General features: G+C 37.9%; 1 protein-coding gene across 4 annotated transcripts; it reads right to left on the minus strand.

The window, feature by feature from the left end:
* Positions 1-2,360: 2,360 nt before the first annotated feature.
* Positions 2,361-13,921, minus strand: dpys (dihydropyrimidinase). 4 transcript variants are annotated; one of them, XM_086078582.1, is made up of 11 exons: positions 13,822-13,906; positions 13,406-13,461; positions 12,615-12,896; positions 12,270-12,428; positions 11,462-11,641; positions 10,880-11,069; positions 10,589-10,745; positions 10,269-10,410; positions 7,528-7,670; positions 3,813-4,020; positions 2,361-2,709 (listed from the first exon to the last, which is right to left on the minus strand). In XM_086078582.1, the coding sequence occupies exons 3-11, from the start codon at positions 12,864-12,866 to the stop codon at positions 2,650-2,652; spliced, it is 1,491 nt and encodes a 496-aa protein (XP_085934708.1). In that variant the 5' UTR covers positions 12,867-12,896; positions 13,406-13,461; positions 13,822-13,906; the 3' UTR covers positions 2,361-2,649. The 4 variants fall into 4 exon arrangements, 3 of the variants coding, with proteins under 3 accessions (XP_085934708.1, XP_085934707.1, XP_085934709.1); XM_086078581.1 differs by having other exon boundaries at positions 13,383-13,461; positions 13,822-13,889; XR_015095380.1 differs by lacking the exon at positions 2,361-2,709 and adding an exon at positions 4,898-5,016 and having other exon boundaries at positions 3,872-4,020; positions 13,383-13,461; positions 13,822-13,889.
* Between the last annotated feature and the right edge of the window lie 462 nt (positions 13,922-14,383).

The following is a 14,383-nucleotide window of genomic DNA, read 5'->3' on the forward strand; positions in this document are numbered from 1 at the left end:
CATAAGCTTAATGTGATTGGTTCGTTCTGAAAACAGCCATGTTGTATGACGCTTTCATGGTGGAAAATGTTTTTCAATGATTTCTCTTGGTCTCAAAAACTTGACATTTGAACAGCGGTGTGTAGACTTTATAATCCAATGTACATCTAACATACACTAACAAGAAAAAAATATGTGAATCCTTCGGAATTCTGCATAGTCAGACGTTTGCCCAATGGTATAGAAAAATATTACTGCTTTTTTATTTGATTACCTTCCTACAAACATCCCAGCACTTTATAGTTGAAATAACACCTGACAAGAACATCAATTGATATGTTGGCACGAGTCAATCATTTATACTGTCATGTTTGTTTCTTACATAACAAGCCGTTTCCTTGTGACTCCTCTCATATCAAAAGCACAAAGCTTTAATAAGCCAAAATAAAGATGCCTCGTGTGTGTTTGCATAGACAGGGACTGGGTACTTACATAATCCAAGACAGACGTCCCTTGCATGTGCAGTCAACAGCACTGCAGCACAACCCTCCTTCCACTTGCTCAGTCTGTCACTACTCATTAACATCATACAGGTGTTTCATACAACAGGAACATTTGAGCTTTGCGTCTTCGTATGCCTGATAATGCTTATTTTGTCATTTGATTTAAAGATTACATTAATCATTCACTGCCATTGACGGCTATAGACGTCAAAAATTCATTTGAGATATTTCTATTAGTTTACGTTTTTTTCCACTTTTGTTAACAAGAGTATGGAAACATAGAATTGTTTTATTGTACATTTAGAACAGATATCAAATTTGTGACTAGCCATAATTACGGTTGAACATTTCAATCGCCTGACGCCCCAAATTTTTTATAATCTTTTCTTTTTGTTTTTATTCATTCACTGCCATTGACAGCTATAAAGGTCAAAAATGTATTTTAACTGTTTCTATTTTTAAAAAATTCCACTTTTGTTAACAAGAGTATGAAAACTGTAGTAATGCGATTAATTACGATTGAAATTTTTAATTGCCCGACGCCCTGAATTTTACATCTGTTCTAAATGTACAATATTTTTTTGTTCTAGGTTTAACAAAAGTTGAAAAATTTTTAAACTAATAGAAATAGTTCAAATGAATTTTCGATGTCTATAGCCGTCAATGGCAGTGAATGAGTTAAAATGGAAGTCAACCTTAAACATTTCTTGACAATAATATGTTATATGTGACCTGAGACATTACTAGCCTAAACATGATATGCTGATTAATATTACATTTGTGGAATATGAGTCAATAAAGCAAAATCCATCCATTTTTATCCATGTTAGGGGGCGGCCATTTTGCCACTTGCTGTCGACTGAAGATGACATCACAGTTGCTCAGGCAACAACTAATCATAGCTCAGCTTCAGAAAACAGGTAAGCTGTGATTGGTCGTTGCCTGAGCAACTGTGATGTCATCTTCAGACCACAACAAGTGGCAAAATGGCCGCCCCCTAACATGGATAAAAATGGATGGATTTTACTTCATTAACTCATATTCAACTAAAACAATATCAACCAGAATACCATATTTAGACTAGTGGGGCTGCATGGATAGTATTGTCCTCAACATTTTTTTGTTTGACTTCCACTTTAAATTGTAAACAAGAGCTCATTGGAGTATGATTTGCAAAATGTCCAAAGTGTGGCCCATGTCTTTTTTTTACAGTCATTGATTGAACATATAAACATCATCTATAGATGTCTTCAGTTTACATATTCAAAGGGAGTTGGAAGTAGCACAACTTACCTAATCCTATCCCTGGTTGTCTAAATTGTTATTCATGTTAAAATGCAAAGTTGTTCATACATTGTGATGTATGCAAAATAAAAACAAAACAAAAACCCACTCCTCTTTACACATGTGCAACTGTACTGTTCCTTCCATCACTTCTTCCAGGGTAAACAGTAAGAGGAAGTGGTACATCGGAAGAAAGAGTGGGCCTTGTGTGAGTCACACATTGCCACTGACCCGTGTGGCAACCTGATAAGCTCACGTTATGTCTCAACGGGCCCTGCGGCAGAAAACCACGTCAGTAGGCCGGCCCGACAGCAAGCTGGCCCGACAGCAAGCTTCCACATGACGCTCGCCGACAACCGCAGACCTTTTTACCCAAGGAGGGAAGGACTGTGCTCATTTTATGGACAAAGATGGAGTGGATATGATAATGAGCCATCCTGCTGAATATGCAAATGCAGAGTCATTGTGGGTCAAGAAAAATCTCATTACCGACAGCCTGTTAACTGTTTCTCCAGTCTATGACAAAAAGACACTTTGGCAAGTGTTCACTGGATATAGCAATAATAGCGTAGCATAAATCATGAAACAACACTGTTCCCTATTAGCCTCTTCCGCTTTTATTTTTTCCAACGATAATAAAGCTAGTGATAAATTGGATTTTGTAAAGATGACAAAAGTACATAACATGACATTGACCTTGACGTTGAATTGACCTAAATCCATCCACTCCTCACCGGAAAGAGTCGTTAAAATGACAACACATTGCGCAGTCCTTATTTTGTTCTAGAGAGAATGTTGACTTGTGCAGGCGCTGATGGCCGTGTGCGCACAAGGACACAAACACACAGCTGGAGACTCAAACTGTCTTTCATGGTTCACACTTTCACACAGAAATGACTTTTCCATCGTATGGCCGTCTGATCACAGCTGTAGGTTGGCACACCTGCAGGGAAAAGCGAGAGAAAAGAGAAAGGTCACACGTCATCGATATTAACTCAGGGCAGGTGGCAATGTGATCGCCAGACAACCTTCGTAGCCTGCTCAATATTTAATCAACATTTTAGTTGCCTGCTACAAGTGAAAAATGGGAAATATAGACAGTACAAACACATGAGTTTTTTCATTTTGTCTTTTTTTTACACAAACTATCAAATCCATCTTTTATTTTTATTTTTTTTAAGCTGTAGCCTATCCCAGCTAATTTACAGCCCGGACTGGTCCGCCAGCCAATCTCAGGGCACATTTGACAAACAACTATGAAACACTCGCATTCGTAAAATTATAGCCTATTTAATGGTCCTAAATTATCTTACTATAAGCATTGTGAGAACACGCAAACTCCACAAAGCAAGGCCTGAAACAGACATGTCCAGTGTGCTGCCTCAAAATGTGAATTTATTTATTTGAAAAGGTACAATGGCACATTAATCGACATTTGATTTTTAAGTGTGCCCAAGTTAGCAAGGTTTCGCTAATTTTCATCTGTAGCTATTGCTATCGTCATGATAAAGTAATCTTATTACTTTACTTTAAGTGTTGATTTCAGTTGGAGATTTGAGTCCAAATAAATGCCACAATTTGTTTAGTGCTTACTTCCTTAAGCAGCATTTCTGCATTGAATACTTATCGATTCATTTACGGTAGGTAAATTGACTCCAATATCAACTAAAATTTGATGTTGACAATGTTTTCAATGAGGTAAAACCAATGTAAGCGAGTGGTCAAAAATGTGTCAAAATGCCAAATCCGTATAGTGTGGAGTCATTTCCCGTGCAATATTTGGCTTTGTTGTTTATTTTAAGTAGCTATTTTATCTTTTATAACTAATAACGCATTCTATGACAACAAGTAGTTGCAAGCCGGTGTTTGTGCTTATGCACGAACTGTACCATGCCAAAGCACGCGTCTTCCACTTGAACAAGGATTGAGAGAATTAGCACTCGCCAAACAATCTGGACTGGCGAGATGGCTTCAGCATGTTAATGAATGCCAAGTGCAGCTTCTAGCTCAAGTGTTTTTCTTCTTTCCTTTTTTTTTGTTACTCACCTGGTCCCTCTGCTTGATTCGTTTATAGACAAATTCAGCGAAGGGTTCTCTGTGGATGAATCTGCCCCAGCCAGGCGTGGTCTTCAGCTGTCCGTTCTCGTAGACCACGTGGCCCCTGGAGATGGTGATCACTGGCACGCCATGACACTCCATACCCTCAAAGATGTTGTAGTCCACAGCCTGGTGGTGCGTCTTGGCTGAAATCTTCCTGTCAAAACACAAAAGGTGCAAGCACACGTCTGCTCAGACAAGAGAGAATACTATTCTGTGGAAATTGTATTTCTATAGAAGAAATGCTTACTCTCTTTGCTATCCACGTCTAGCGGTCATGTAAAGTGTATATTGAGTGAATATTTAATGTTGTTGATTATTTCAAGTTTAACTGTCTGAATGATGATCGTTTTGATTTGATAGCAGGTATCAAAATTACGTCGATACAGGTCACCGATACGGAAAAAAAAAAATCAGTCCCACTCGCAAGAAGTTGGAGATACACTGTGCATCATATGCTACATACATCGTATGCGTCAAAATTTGTCACAATTATCTGTAAGTAGGTTAATTGAAATGTTACTTATCTAAAGTTCTAGTGGAATCATTACTCTGTATTAGTGTGATACTCAAAAGTAATTACTCGTACTGGTATTGGTTTGAAAAAAGTGGGACTGAATATCACTTTTTTTGTGGCTTCTGTAGATTAATTTATTACGTTGCATCACTACCTGACATTGCCCAATGACAGTCAGTACTTACATGTTTATGTCTTAAATAAGTATTTATGATTTTGATATTGATCATTTGACGAGCGACAAAAGTAACAACATTAAACATTGAAAGCAACCTAAAAATAAAGCAAACTGTATTTGTATTATGGAATAAAGAATATAAATATGAAAATAAATATAAAGAATAACTTTCTGTTATTTGACTGTATATTTTTGGCGCCCCAGCTGACGGAAAATTACCGTTTTGTTTTTTTAATATGTGTGTGTGTGAGTGTGTATTTTAACAATGTGTCCGTGCACCCATATTCCCAGTTGATTTGAGAAAAACAAACAAAAGAACGAAATAAAAATTTCGCTTACACTGAGAGCCAAGTTGCATGGTCATCATCCAAGAAGCCGTTTTATGTGACATGAGCTTCCTCAGCGTTACACAACCATCGGTGGCCTCTGGCGTCGGATGTTATGGAGTGACACTTGCACTGAGAGCAATTAATTACGCAGTTTTACAGATGAATTCACGGCAGCAGCAATTAAACTTGAGGCACTCTTGCGCTAAAAAAAGCATATATATATATAGATATATATATCTATAGATTGAGCAATTTAACGGTACAAGAAAGCTGATTGGGTCAATCTGCAAACCTTAGACATGAGCGTATTGATTTACAGTAAGTTACAATACGTTGGGTCAGAATGCGTTACTCTCCAATTCACGTCAGTGCATCGCGACCTCCCTGAGGGCCGCAGCCCAGATTCTCTTGCAAGCAGAACAGCACAGTCTCGTTTTGGATTACGTAAGCGTGTACGTGGGAGTGTGCGTGCGTGTGTGTGTGTGTTCACTCCCAACCTGCTCCATATGAAGAGACCTCTTTTGTGTTAGGATTTACATTTGTTAAGGTTAAGGAGAAGACAATCCAAAAACTGGATTCAATTCCGGCTTTGCAGGTTAGCACTATGATGTCATAGCCGTTGAATGTTAGATGTTAGTTAGTTGAATGTTAGTTCACAATAAAATCCATCGTGTTTTTTGCGTTGCTTTAAGCCTCATTCAGCGATTTTATACTTTTAATACACGGCTGTCATATTTTTCCAAACTTCCTAACTGAATCATTTCCTGATAAGAGCTTTAATGCTGATTTATTTAACTCATTTACTGCCATTGATGGTTATTAACGTCAAAACATTTTTTTAACTATTTCTATTAGTTTAAAAAAAAATCGACTTTTAACAAGAGTATGAAAACCTAGATTTTTTGAATTGTACATTTGGAACAGATATAAAATTTGTGATTAATCGTGAGTTAACTATGGAAGTCACGCGATTGATTACGAGTAAAAAAATGTAATCGCCTGACGCCCCTTTTTAATAATCATCTCGTCAGGCGATTACAATTTTTTATTGTAATTAATCACCTGACTTCACTAGTTAACTCGTTAACTAATTAATCCCAAATTTGATATCTGTTCTGAATGTACAATTAAAAATATCTAGGTTTTCATACTCTTGTTAACAAAAGTGGGGAGAAAAAGTTAAACTAATATAAATAGTTCAAATGAATTTTTGACGTTTATAGCCGCCAATGGCAGTGAAGGAGTTAATAAGAAAACGGAATGTGTGAACAATTCATCAACCTTAACATCCTCCGCATAACACATCATCAACATCCCAGCAGATTTATGTCTATATATTGTAAGAAAAAAAAATGTTCTTACATAAATGCTTCAAGCTATCATTTCTGAGAATCTGATGAAATAGATTTGAAATTAATTTGAAGAAGAAACAAAATTTGACCTATGCATATGTCCTTACAATACGTTCTACACAGTAAATTCTGCAGAGTAAATTAGACTCTATTCAGAGTAGGCCCAAATAGACTCAGTTTTAGAGTCATATTTACACTTGGAAGAGAGTAAAATGAAGAATTGAAAAAAAAAAAACAACAACAATAAAAGTCACTCAAGGGTTGAGGAACAAACTCACGACCTTCACCTTGGGAGACAGCCGATCTACTCCCTGAGCCACGCAGCTCCTGCTGTGTGTTAGTATATCACTCGTCAGCTGGAATCTTTCCAACTCCAAGACCAAAAACATTGAACCAAAAAACGATGTTTTTGCTCTCCTTTCGGAGATAAGCAAAGAGTAGGAGGGGCATAACTCAGGTTGTAGTATGGCAGTCTCCCAAGCTGAAGATCGTGAGTTTGTTCTTCAACCCTTGAGGGACTTTTATTGCATTTATTTATTTCAATTATTTATTTTACTCTCTTCCAAGTGCAAATATTACTCTAAAACTGAGTCTATTTGGTCCCACTTGAAATAGTCAAATTTACTCTAAATAGGGTCTCTACAGAATTTACTGTGTATGCACTCAGAGTAGTCTAAACAGGTAACGAGTTGACCAATCACGTATCACCTGCTTTCTGAAACTGAGCCGTGAGGCTACGTGCTACATGCTACATGGCATGTTCATGCTTGGCAGCCATGTTGCACGTCTGTCGCTGAGTACACCAGTACTTTCACCAGTAGTAGTGTTGGCTATGCCCAATGTTTGTGCATTAGCTCTAGCTTCTCTAAGCTTCAAATTGGTTTACTTTTCTCCCATAGACAAAGTTCAGGTCTTCACGTTTGCTACGCTCCAATACTTTTGCTCTCTTGTAAAGTGGGTGGCTTCAAACAAAAGGTGCTCTGTCCTGAGTTGTCTAACACATGGAGGTGTAAATAAATACCATGAAATACAATCTGGAATGTTTAACTTGTGCCACATATTCATCTTTTGATCTGAAATCCACGTCTTATTATCCGACAATAACAAAGGAAGTGAATTGACCTTGTCGTTCCAAGACCACATGCAATTTAGACTGATGATGTGCTAGAAACGTCTCCATGTTTAAAACTGCCTGTATTTTGAATGTGTACAGTATTACACACACACACGCACTAATTTTTCTGCTTTTCAAAGCTTGAGTGCTGAATGGCCCAAGCGGACCCCTCACCTTGACGCCTTGGGATCCCAAATAACCACATCAGCATCTGAGTTCTTGGCGATGCGGCCTTTTTGCGGGTAGAAGTTGAAGATTTTCGCTGCGTTGCTGCTGGTGACAGCCACGAATCGATTCTCATCCATTTTGCCGCTGTGCTGGGAAGTTGGAAATGCACAAATAAGCCCGTTTGAGTGAGGGAGCACAGTTGAAAGCACTGTAGGCAATTACCAGACAGGAGCCAATGTGTGATTTGAAAGCACTGCAAAGTAAATCTTCACCAAGAAAAAGCACTGTCAGCTCGATGCATTGATATGTCCATCTCTGTTTACTCTGCTTACTGTTTGTGGAGCACCACAAATGCTCAGTTGCAACTGCAATTACTGAAACAGCTGTCGTCAAACTGCAAGTGATATTATGTGATCAAATAGAAGAAACGGGTGATCGGAGAAGACCATAGTGAATATTGTATATAATTAAGAATTCATATTGTAATTGCTGTATCACGGGGAAAGGTTGGCAAATTGCAGTTCCTTTTTGGCACATTCACACATTTTTTTGTTTTTTTTTAAAGGTCAAAATAAAAGAACATTTTTGACTTATGTTGAAAAAATAACTACCACGTTATAAACCTATTTAAAATCAAATGCTGACATGTGTTTTACAATCTACATACATAGATGGGGTCGATAACGGATAAGGATTTCACCAGCACATCTTATTTATTATGAAAACACATAAAGTATTTATAATTTTTTATTATTTAATATTATCTACAATTTTACGATTATCTACATTTGGTCGCACCTCATACTGTAATATTATCAACTTAAATCAAAGTTATGACGCTAACTATCAGCCATCGAAACAAAACAAGCTAGCTAGCCACACAGCTAAAATGATAATGAAAATATATATTGAATTTGTTGGGGGGGAAATTTATATTAATATTTATTTTCAGGGCATTCAACATGATGTCCAAAAATTGCCATTACATATCAGTTGCTAACTTTTTTGAGCCAGTACAAACCCCATAGTTGCTCCCATGAGTTCTTGACTGTCTTGTGCCTGTTTTTAAATGTACTTAAAAATAAAAGTCCCAAATTGGTTATTTGTTTTTGGTCGTACCACATGACAATTTATCAAATGGGCATCACCGCACAAACTTATTATCCGTCGATGGCCCACATGCATACAAAAAACTCAAATTCCAAAGAAGCTGGGACATTGTGTAATAAATAAATAAAAACAGAACACAATGATTTGCAGATCCTTCTCAACCTATATTCAACTGAATACAATACAAAGACAAGATATTTAATCTTGAAATTGATGAATGTTATTGTTTTTGCAAATATTCTCTAATTTGTCTGCAACATGTTCCCAAAAAAATGGTACAGGGGCAACAAAAGACTGGTAAGAATGCTCAAAACATTGGAACATTGCACAGGTGAACAGGTTAATTGGAAATAGGTGAATGTCATGACTGGGTGTAAAAATCCCCAAAATTCTCAGTTCACAAGCAAGGATAGGGTGAGGTTCACCACTTTGTGAACAAATGGTTGAACAGCTAGTCTAACAGTTTAAGAATTTTTTTAAACATATAATTGCAAAGAATATAGTTTGTCTCAACATCTACAAATGCAAATTAAAACCTCTAACATGGAAAATAAAAGCCATATAACAACACTCAGAAATGCTGCTGGCTTCTCTGGGCCCAAGTTTATCTGAAATGGACTGACACAAAGTGGGAAAAGTGTGTTGCGGTCTGACGAGTCCACTTTTTGGATAGTTTTTAGGAATAGTTTTTAGGGTTTATGTTTTTGTTTTCTAAAATAGCTTCTTCTTTTTTTTGTCCTCCAGGCGAAAGAGGTAAAGGATTATGTTATCATCACAAAGTTCAAAATCCAGCATCTGGGGTTGTTGACATGGTTAATGTGTACATTTGTGAAGGCTGAAAGGCTCATACAGATTTCAGAGCAACATGTGCTTTTTCAGGGATGTCACTTCTTATTTCAGCAGGACGATGGCAAGTCACATTTTGCATGTGTTACTCCTTTGTAAAACATTGTGAGTACTTAAGACTGGCCTGCCAGCAGTCCAGACCCGTCTCCCATTGAAAATGTGTGGCGCATTATGAAGTGTAAAATACTACAATATAACGGAGACCCCAGACTGTTGAGCAACTCAAGTTGTACATCAAGTCAGAATGGGAAAGAATTCCAGATACAAAGCTTCAGTAATTACTCAAATACTGTCCTCAGTTGCCAAACACTTTTTGAGTGTTGTCAAAAGGAAAGGTGGCATAACACACACGTTTTTTGTGACATTTTCCAGACATCAAATTACAAATTAGCAAAAACTAGTAAAGATCAATTTGGAGATTAAATATCTTACTTTGTAGTGAATGTGAATGTAGGTTGAAATTTATTTTTACTGTATATTCTGTTTTTATTTACATCTTACACAATATCCCAACTTCAGTATCATACAGTACTTAAACTGAGTTATTTTTTGAGGAAAACATCGAGTGGCCAGACATGTACCAACATTTGTCAAATCATTGCCTTTCCTCTTATTATTTTAAATATTTTGTCTGAACTCTGTATAACAAAGTTGTTTTTGATGGTTGAGGAGAAATATTTAAATTGGGGGAGGGCAGCCTCACACTCAATAGTGGAAAAGCTGAACTTTAGAAGTTAAAGAACAAAATGTAAGATGAGTGTAAGATTGGCCATGCACCGATGATGACATACCACTCCCTTCTCCCAAATGACGGACATTCTATCCTCCACGCCGTTCACCCCGTTGGGGATCTTGGTGAAGTCGTCTTTTCCAAGCGCCTTCTGACAAACTGAGAAGGTACAGTTGTCGGTGCCCGTCACACTGAGGTCATCACTAATGACACATTTAGGGGATAGATATATGAATTCAAATATGCACATCTTCACTTGTCAATTCAAGCATAATGTCTCCTTTGTACTGTATAACTATACAGTAAAAACTATTATATATTAACCTTGCATTTTTTCAGAACGTGGGAGGAGGTGTGAGTACGTAGACAAAAGCCACCTACTTGGCCAGCAAATCCATGAGGTATCCAGGGGTGCTGGTGTCAGGTCTTAGGGGAGGACCCATGACGAAGAAAGCCGCATGGGCCCAATCCTTGTTCCAGTAGTGAGTCCCGTCAGTTCCCAGTCCAGCTGCAATGGGCTCCCCATACACCACCCGCCCTGGAGGAGATGAACTTCACTTCAGATTGACTCAAAAGTTTCGCCATCATTCTGTTATAAAAGCTTTCCTTGTGAGACCTCAAATATCACTTTTTAAACATCGGTGTGTGTGAATCGTAACATTCCTCACGCACCATCTCGACGTGCTTTGCACACCACGTCGGCTGCAGATTTGCTCATGACATGGACCACATAGAGAGGGCAGTTGACAGCGCTGGCAATGGTGACGGCCCTTTGGGTGGCCTCCGCCTCCACTTCCTCCGGTCGACACATTTCGTGACCTTCAGGCCCTGTGATGCCCAAGGACAGCATCTTCTTGGCCCCCTGTCGGAGTGGAGAACAACAAAATGAAACTTACGCTAGAGCTTCAAGCATAGAACACGAATGTTCCTAAAATCTCAAAACAGGAGTAGTAAAGTGCCACACGCCACTGTTGTTCCATTTTTTTTTTTTTAAAGATCTACTGCCCTCTTGTGGTGTTTCTCAGCATAGCATCTGTATCAGAAGAGGAACCGCCTTTTTAAAATTATGTTTTGTTTTGTTTTTTTGCCTTCAAAATCTCCTCATGGTGCTGGCCACCTCGGCTAAAATTGGATACATACAGTACTTAAAAAACAATTTTAGACATTATTTTAGGAAGGTGCTCCTACATCATTTGATCTGATCTCAGTTTTGTGCATGAGCATGTGTGTCCATGTTTAACTTGTCCAACCAACCTCAGCAATCAGGTCTCCATTCTCAGCATGCACTTGTGCTATTGCGCCAATCTTCTTACAGTGTGAAAAGGCAGCATAGAGTTCCGAATCCTGCAGCATGTACAGACCTTTATACGCCATAAACATCTTAAAGGAATTGACTCCCTTCTCTTTGGCGATAATCTCCATTTCTTTCTTGACCTGGGAAGGAGAAAAATAGCAATAACCTCATTATGATAATTCTATAGGGTGTACCTGTTCCTGCTTCTTGCCCAGAGGCAACTGGGATAGGCTCTACCTAATGAGAGGGCTCGAGAAAATGGATGGACAAACTGATGGGTGCTCCCATTAAAGAGACTGTCGGTTTGATAAGGGAATTTTTTTGGAACCATACTGCGTCCTAGTCCTCTCACTACGTCACAATAACCAAACGATATTGCCGATGACGTGTTACCAGGCAACTGATCTGCTTGCAGTTCCTTATAAACTGAATTTAAAGGGAATAAGAGGAGCTGCTTCGAGTCTGCTGTGTTCACACCCACATCTGTGCCATAGGTGTGCAACTGTTGCATGTCTGCAAAATTACCAAAGGAAAGGAAAATCAATCCACGCCCCGCAATTGATTATAGTAACAAATCTCCTTCTTGCACAGACATGTATACTATTTTTATGTAAATTTAGGACACATTTGAAACCTTAGCAGAACTCTTTCATGTTTATGTATTTGTCTGAATGTCTATATAATATAATAAAATAGACTATACAAAAAAATTAAAATAAAAAATCTAATCTGCAATGTCATAGTTTTATAAATGAGTGATCTATTCACCTGGTCACTCCACCACGTGACAGCGACATGCAGTGAGTAGTCACAGCACACTTTTTTGTCCGCTGCATTGCGCCAAGAGTTATAGGCCTCCAGAAGAGACTCGCCTTTTTGGGGGATGACAAAGTCCACGATCATTGTTGTGCCTCCTGCTAGGGCAGCCTGGTGAGATAGTTAAAGGTTAACTAAAAGGTTTAGGCGCATCAGCACAAAGTCAACTGATTGAAGGTTAGATGACGTTGTTGCAAGGACATTTGCTTATGATATCCGTTGACGTCATCGAGTGCTACAATAACTTTTTTTTATTGTTGTAAAAATACAACTAAATGATGTGTATATGTGTTTTACCTGAGTTCCACTATGGAAGTCATCCACAGTCCTGGTGCCCATGAACGCCAGCTCCAGGTGTGTGTGTGCGTCAATTCCACCGGGGATCACCAATTTATCCCTAGCATCAATAATTCTCACTCCCTCTGGAATTTGAAGATTCAGTCCAACGTCCACTATTTTTCCATTTTCAATATAAACGTCACTGACCGCAGAGATGTCTTCATTCACAACTTTTCCTCCCTTGATCAAGATACCACGGGGCTCTGCCATCTTGCTGATGCTGTGTAACTAGATGTCTGTCTGTATGCGGAGAAATGGTTTGCAGAGTGGAAAGTCACAATGGCTTTTAATAAGTAACAGCAAAGTATGTTCCAAAGTTCATAGAACACCAGCAAATATGTGTCCTAATACAACCCCTGTGGCCATTAACTCAACAAACTGTCATTTGTTATTTGCCAATAGTTACCGGTAGGCTGCACACACGGTAAAAACATTACCCAACATGTAATAGATAACTGAGCCACTAGAGGGAGCCATATCCACGTTCAATACATCGGCTTAAGTTTCCACGTTTATGTAACGCACAAATGCCACGTTTCAATAATACAAGGTTATTTATTTTTGTTTGACTGACAGCTGCGGCCTCAAATCTCTGCGTAGAAGACACTTTTATTATTATTATTATTATTATTATTATTATTATTATTATTATTATTATTATTATTATTATTATTATTATTATTATTATTATTATTCAATTTGTAAATTGATGGCGATAACACTTACAGGGCATCGTCGGGGCAGCATACCTTGCACTTCTGTGAATGTGCTGTAGGGAACGTGTCAGGTTGAGTTTAGGGTGAGGCTATTGATAGAGATAGAGAGACAGATGCTGATCGGACAGAACAGGCATTCTTCTGGTTTATTGTGTAACTTGTGGACATACAATAACTCTATATGGAACCCCCCCCCCCCCCCCCCCCGCCACGTTTAATTACTTTTGAAAAACCTTCCAATTTTGCAGTAAAACATGGACAATATTTTGTAACAGTGTTCTGCTCTGCTGAGAGAGTAAAAGGGAATGACAATGCAATCATTTGTAATCGTCTAAAACAACAACGCGCAAACATGCTCTTTTTACTTTAAAACTCTCTTAAACTATGTTATACACAGTACAAAATACATCATGAGCACAAAAAACACGTCAAGTTTATCAAAGGTGTACCTGTAGTAAATATTCCTGTGACCGAAGTTTGTCGCGCAGTTTTCTTGTTTGTTTTGTTGTTGTTGGTGTCCACTGTATGTTTACTCTTTTTCGTGATAGAAATTCAAAATAAAAGCCCGACTTTCAAACTAAAACACAGCATACGTAGTTACTTTTTTTTTTTTTTAAATGTGATTAATTTATGTTTACTGAAAACGTTCTTAAACAAATATTTACTGTATGTATGACTGATATAATATGCGTAGTGAAGGACTGTTGCCAGTTCCTAGTTCCCTAGACTGAATAAAGTGCCTTTTCTGTTGGAACCAAACACAATCAGAACTGACTGTAGTGGGTATTGGGTGGGACCAAAACTGCTAAAATTTAAAATAAATTAATTAATGAATGAAGAAATGAATGAATAAATAAAATATGGATATAAAATATAATTTAAAAATTAAATTAAAAAATATACAAAATAATAGTAATAGTAGTCAGCAGTTGCGGTTAAGAAAATGGATGGATGGATGGATGAATAATCCCATTTTAGGTGAAATCTGGAAATTATAATTTATTTACATAC

Source organism: Leptonotus elevatus, chromosome 6, assembly GCF_054856555.1.
Source record: "Leptonotus elevatus isolate MCC_2025b chromosome 6, RoL_Lele_1.0, whole genome shotgun sequence".
Classification (NCBI taxonomy): Eukaryota; Metazoa; Chordata; class Actinopteri; order Syngnathiformes; family Syngnathidae; genus Leptonotus; species Leptonotus elevatus.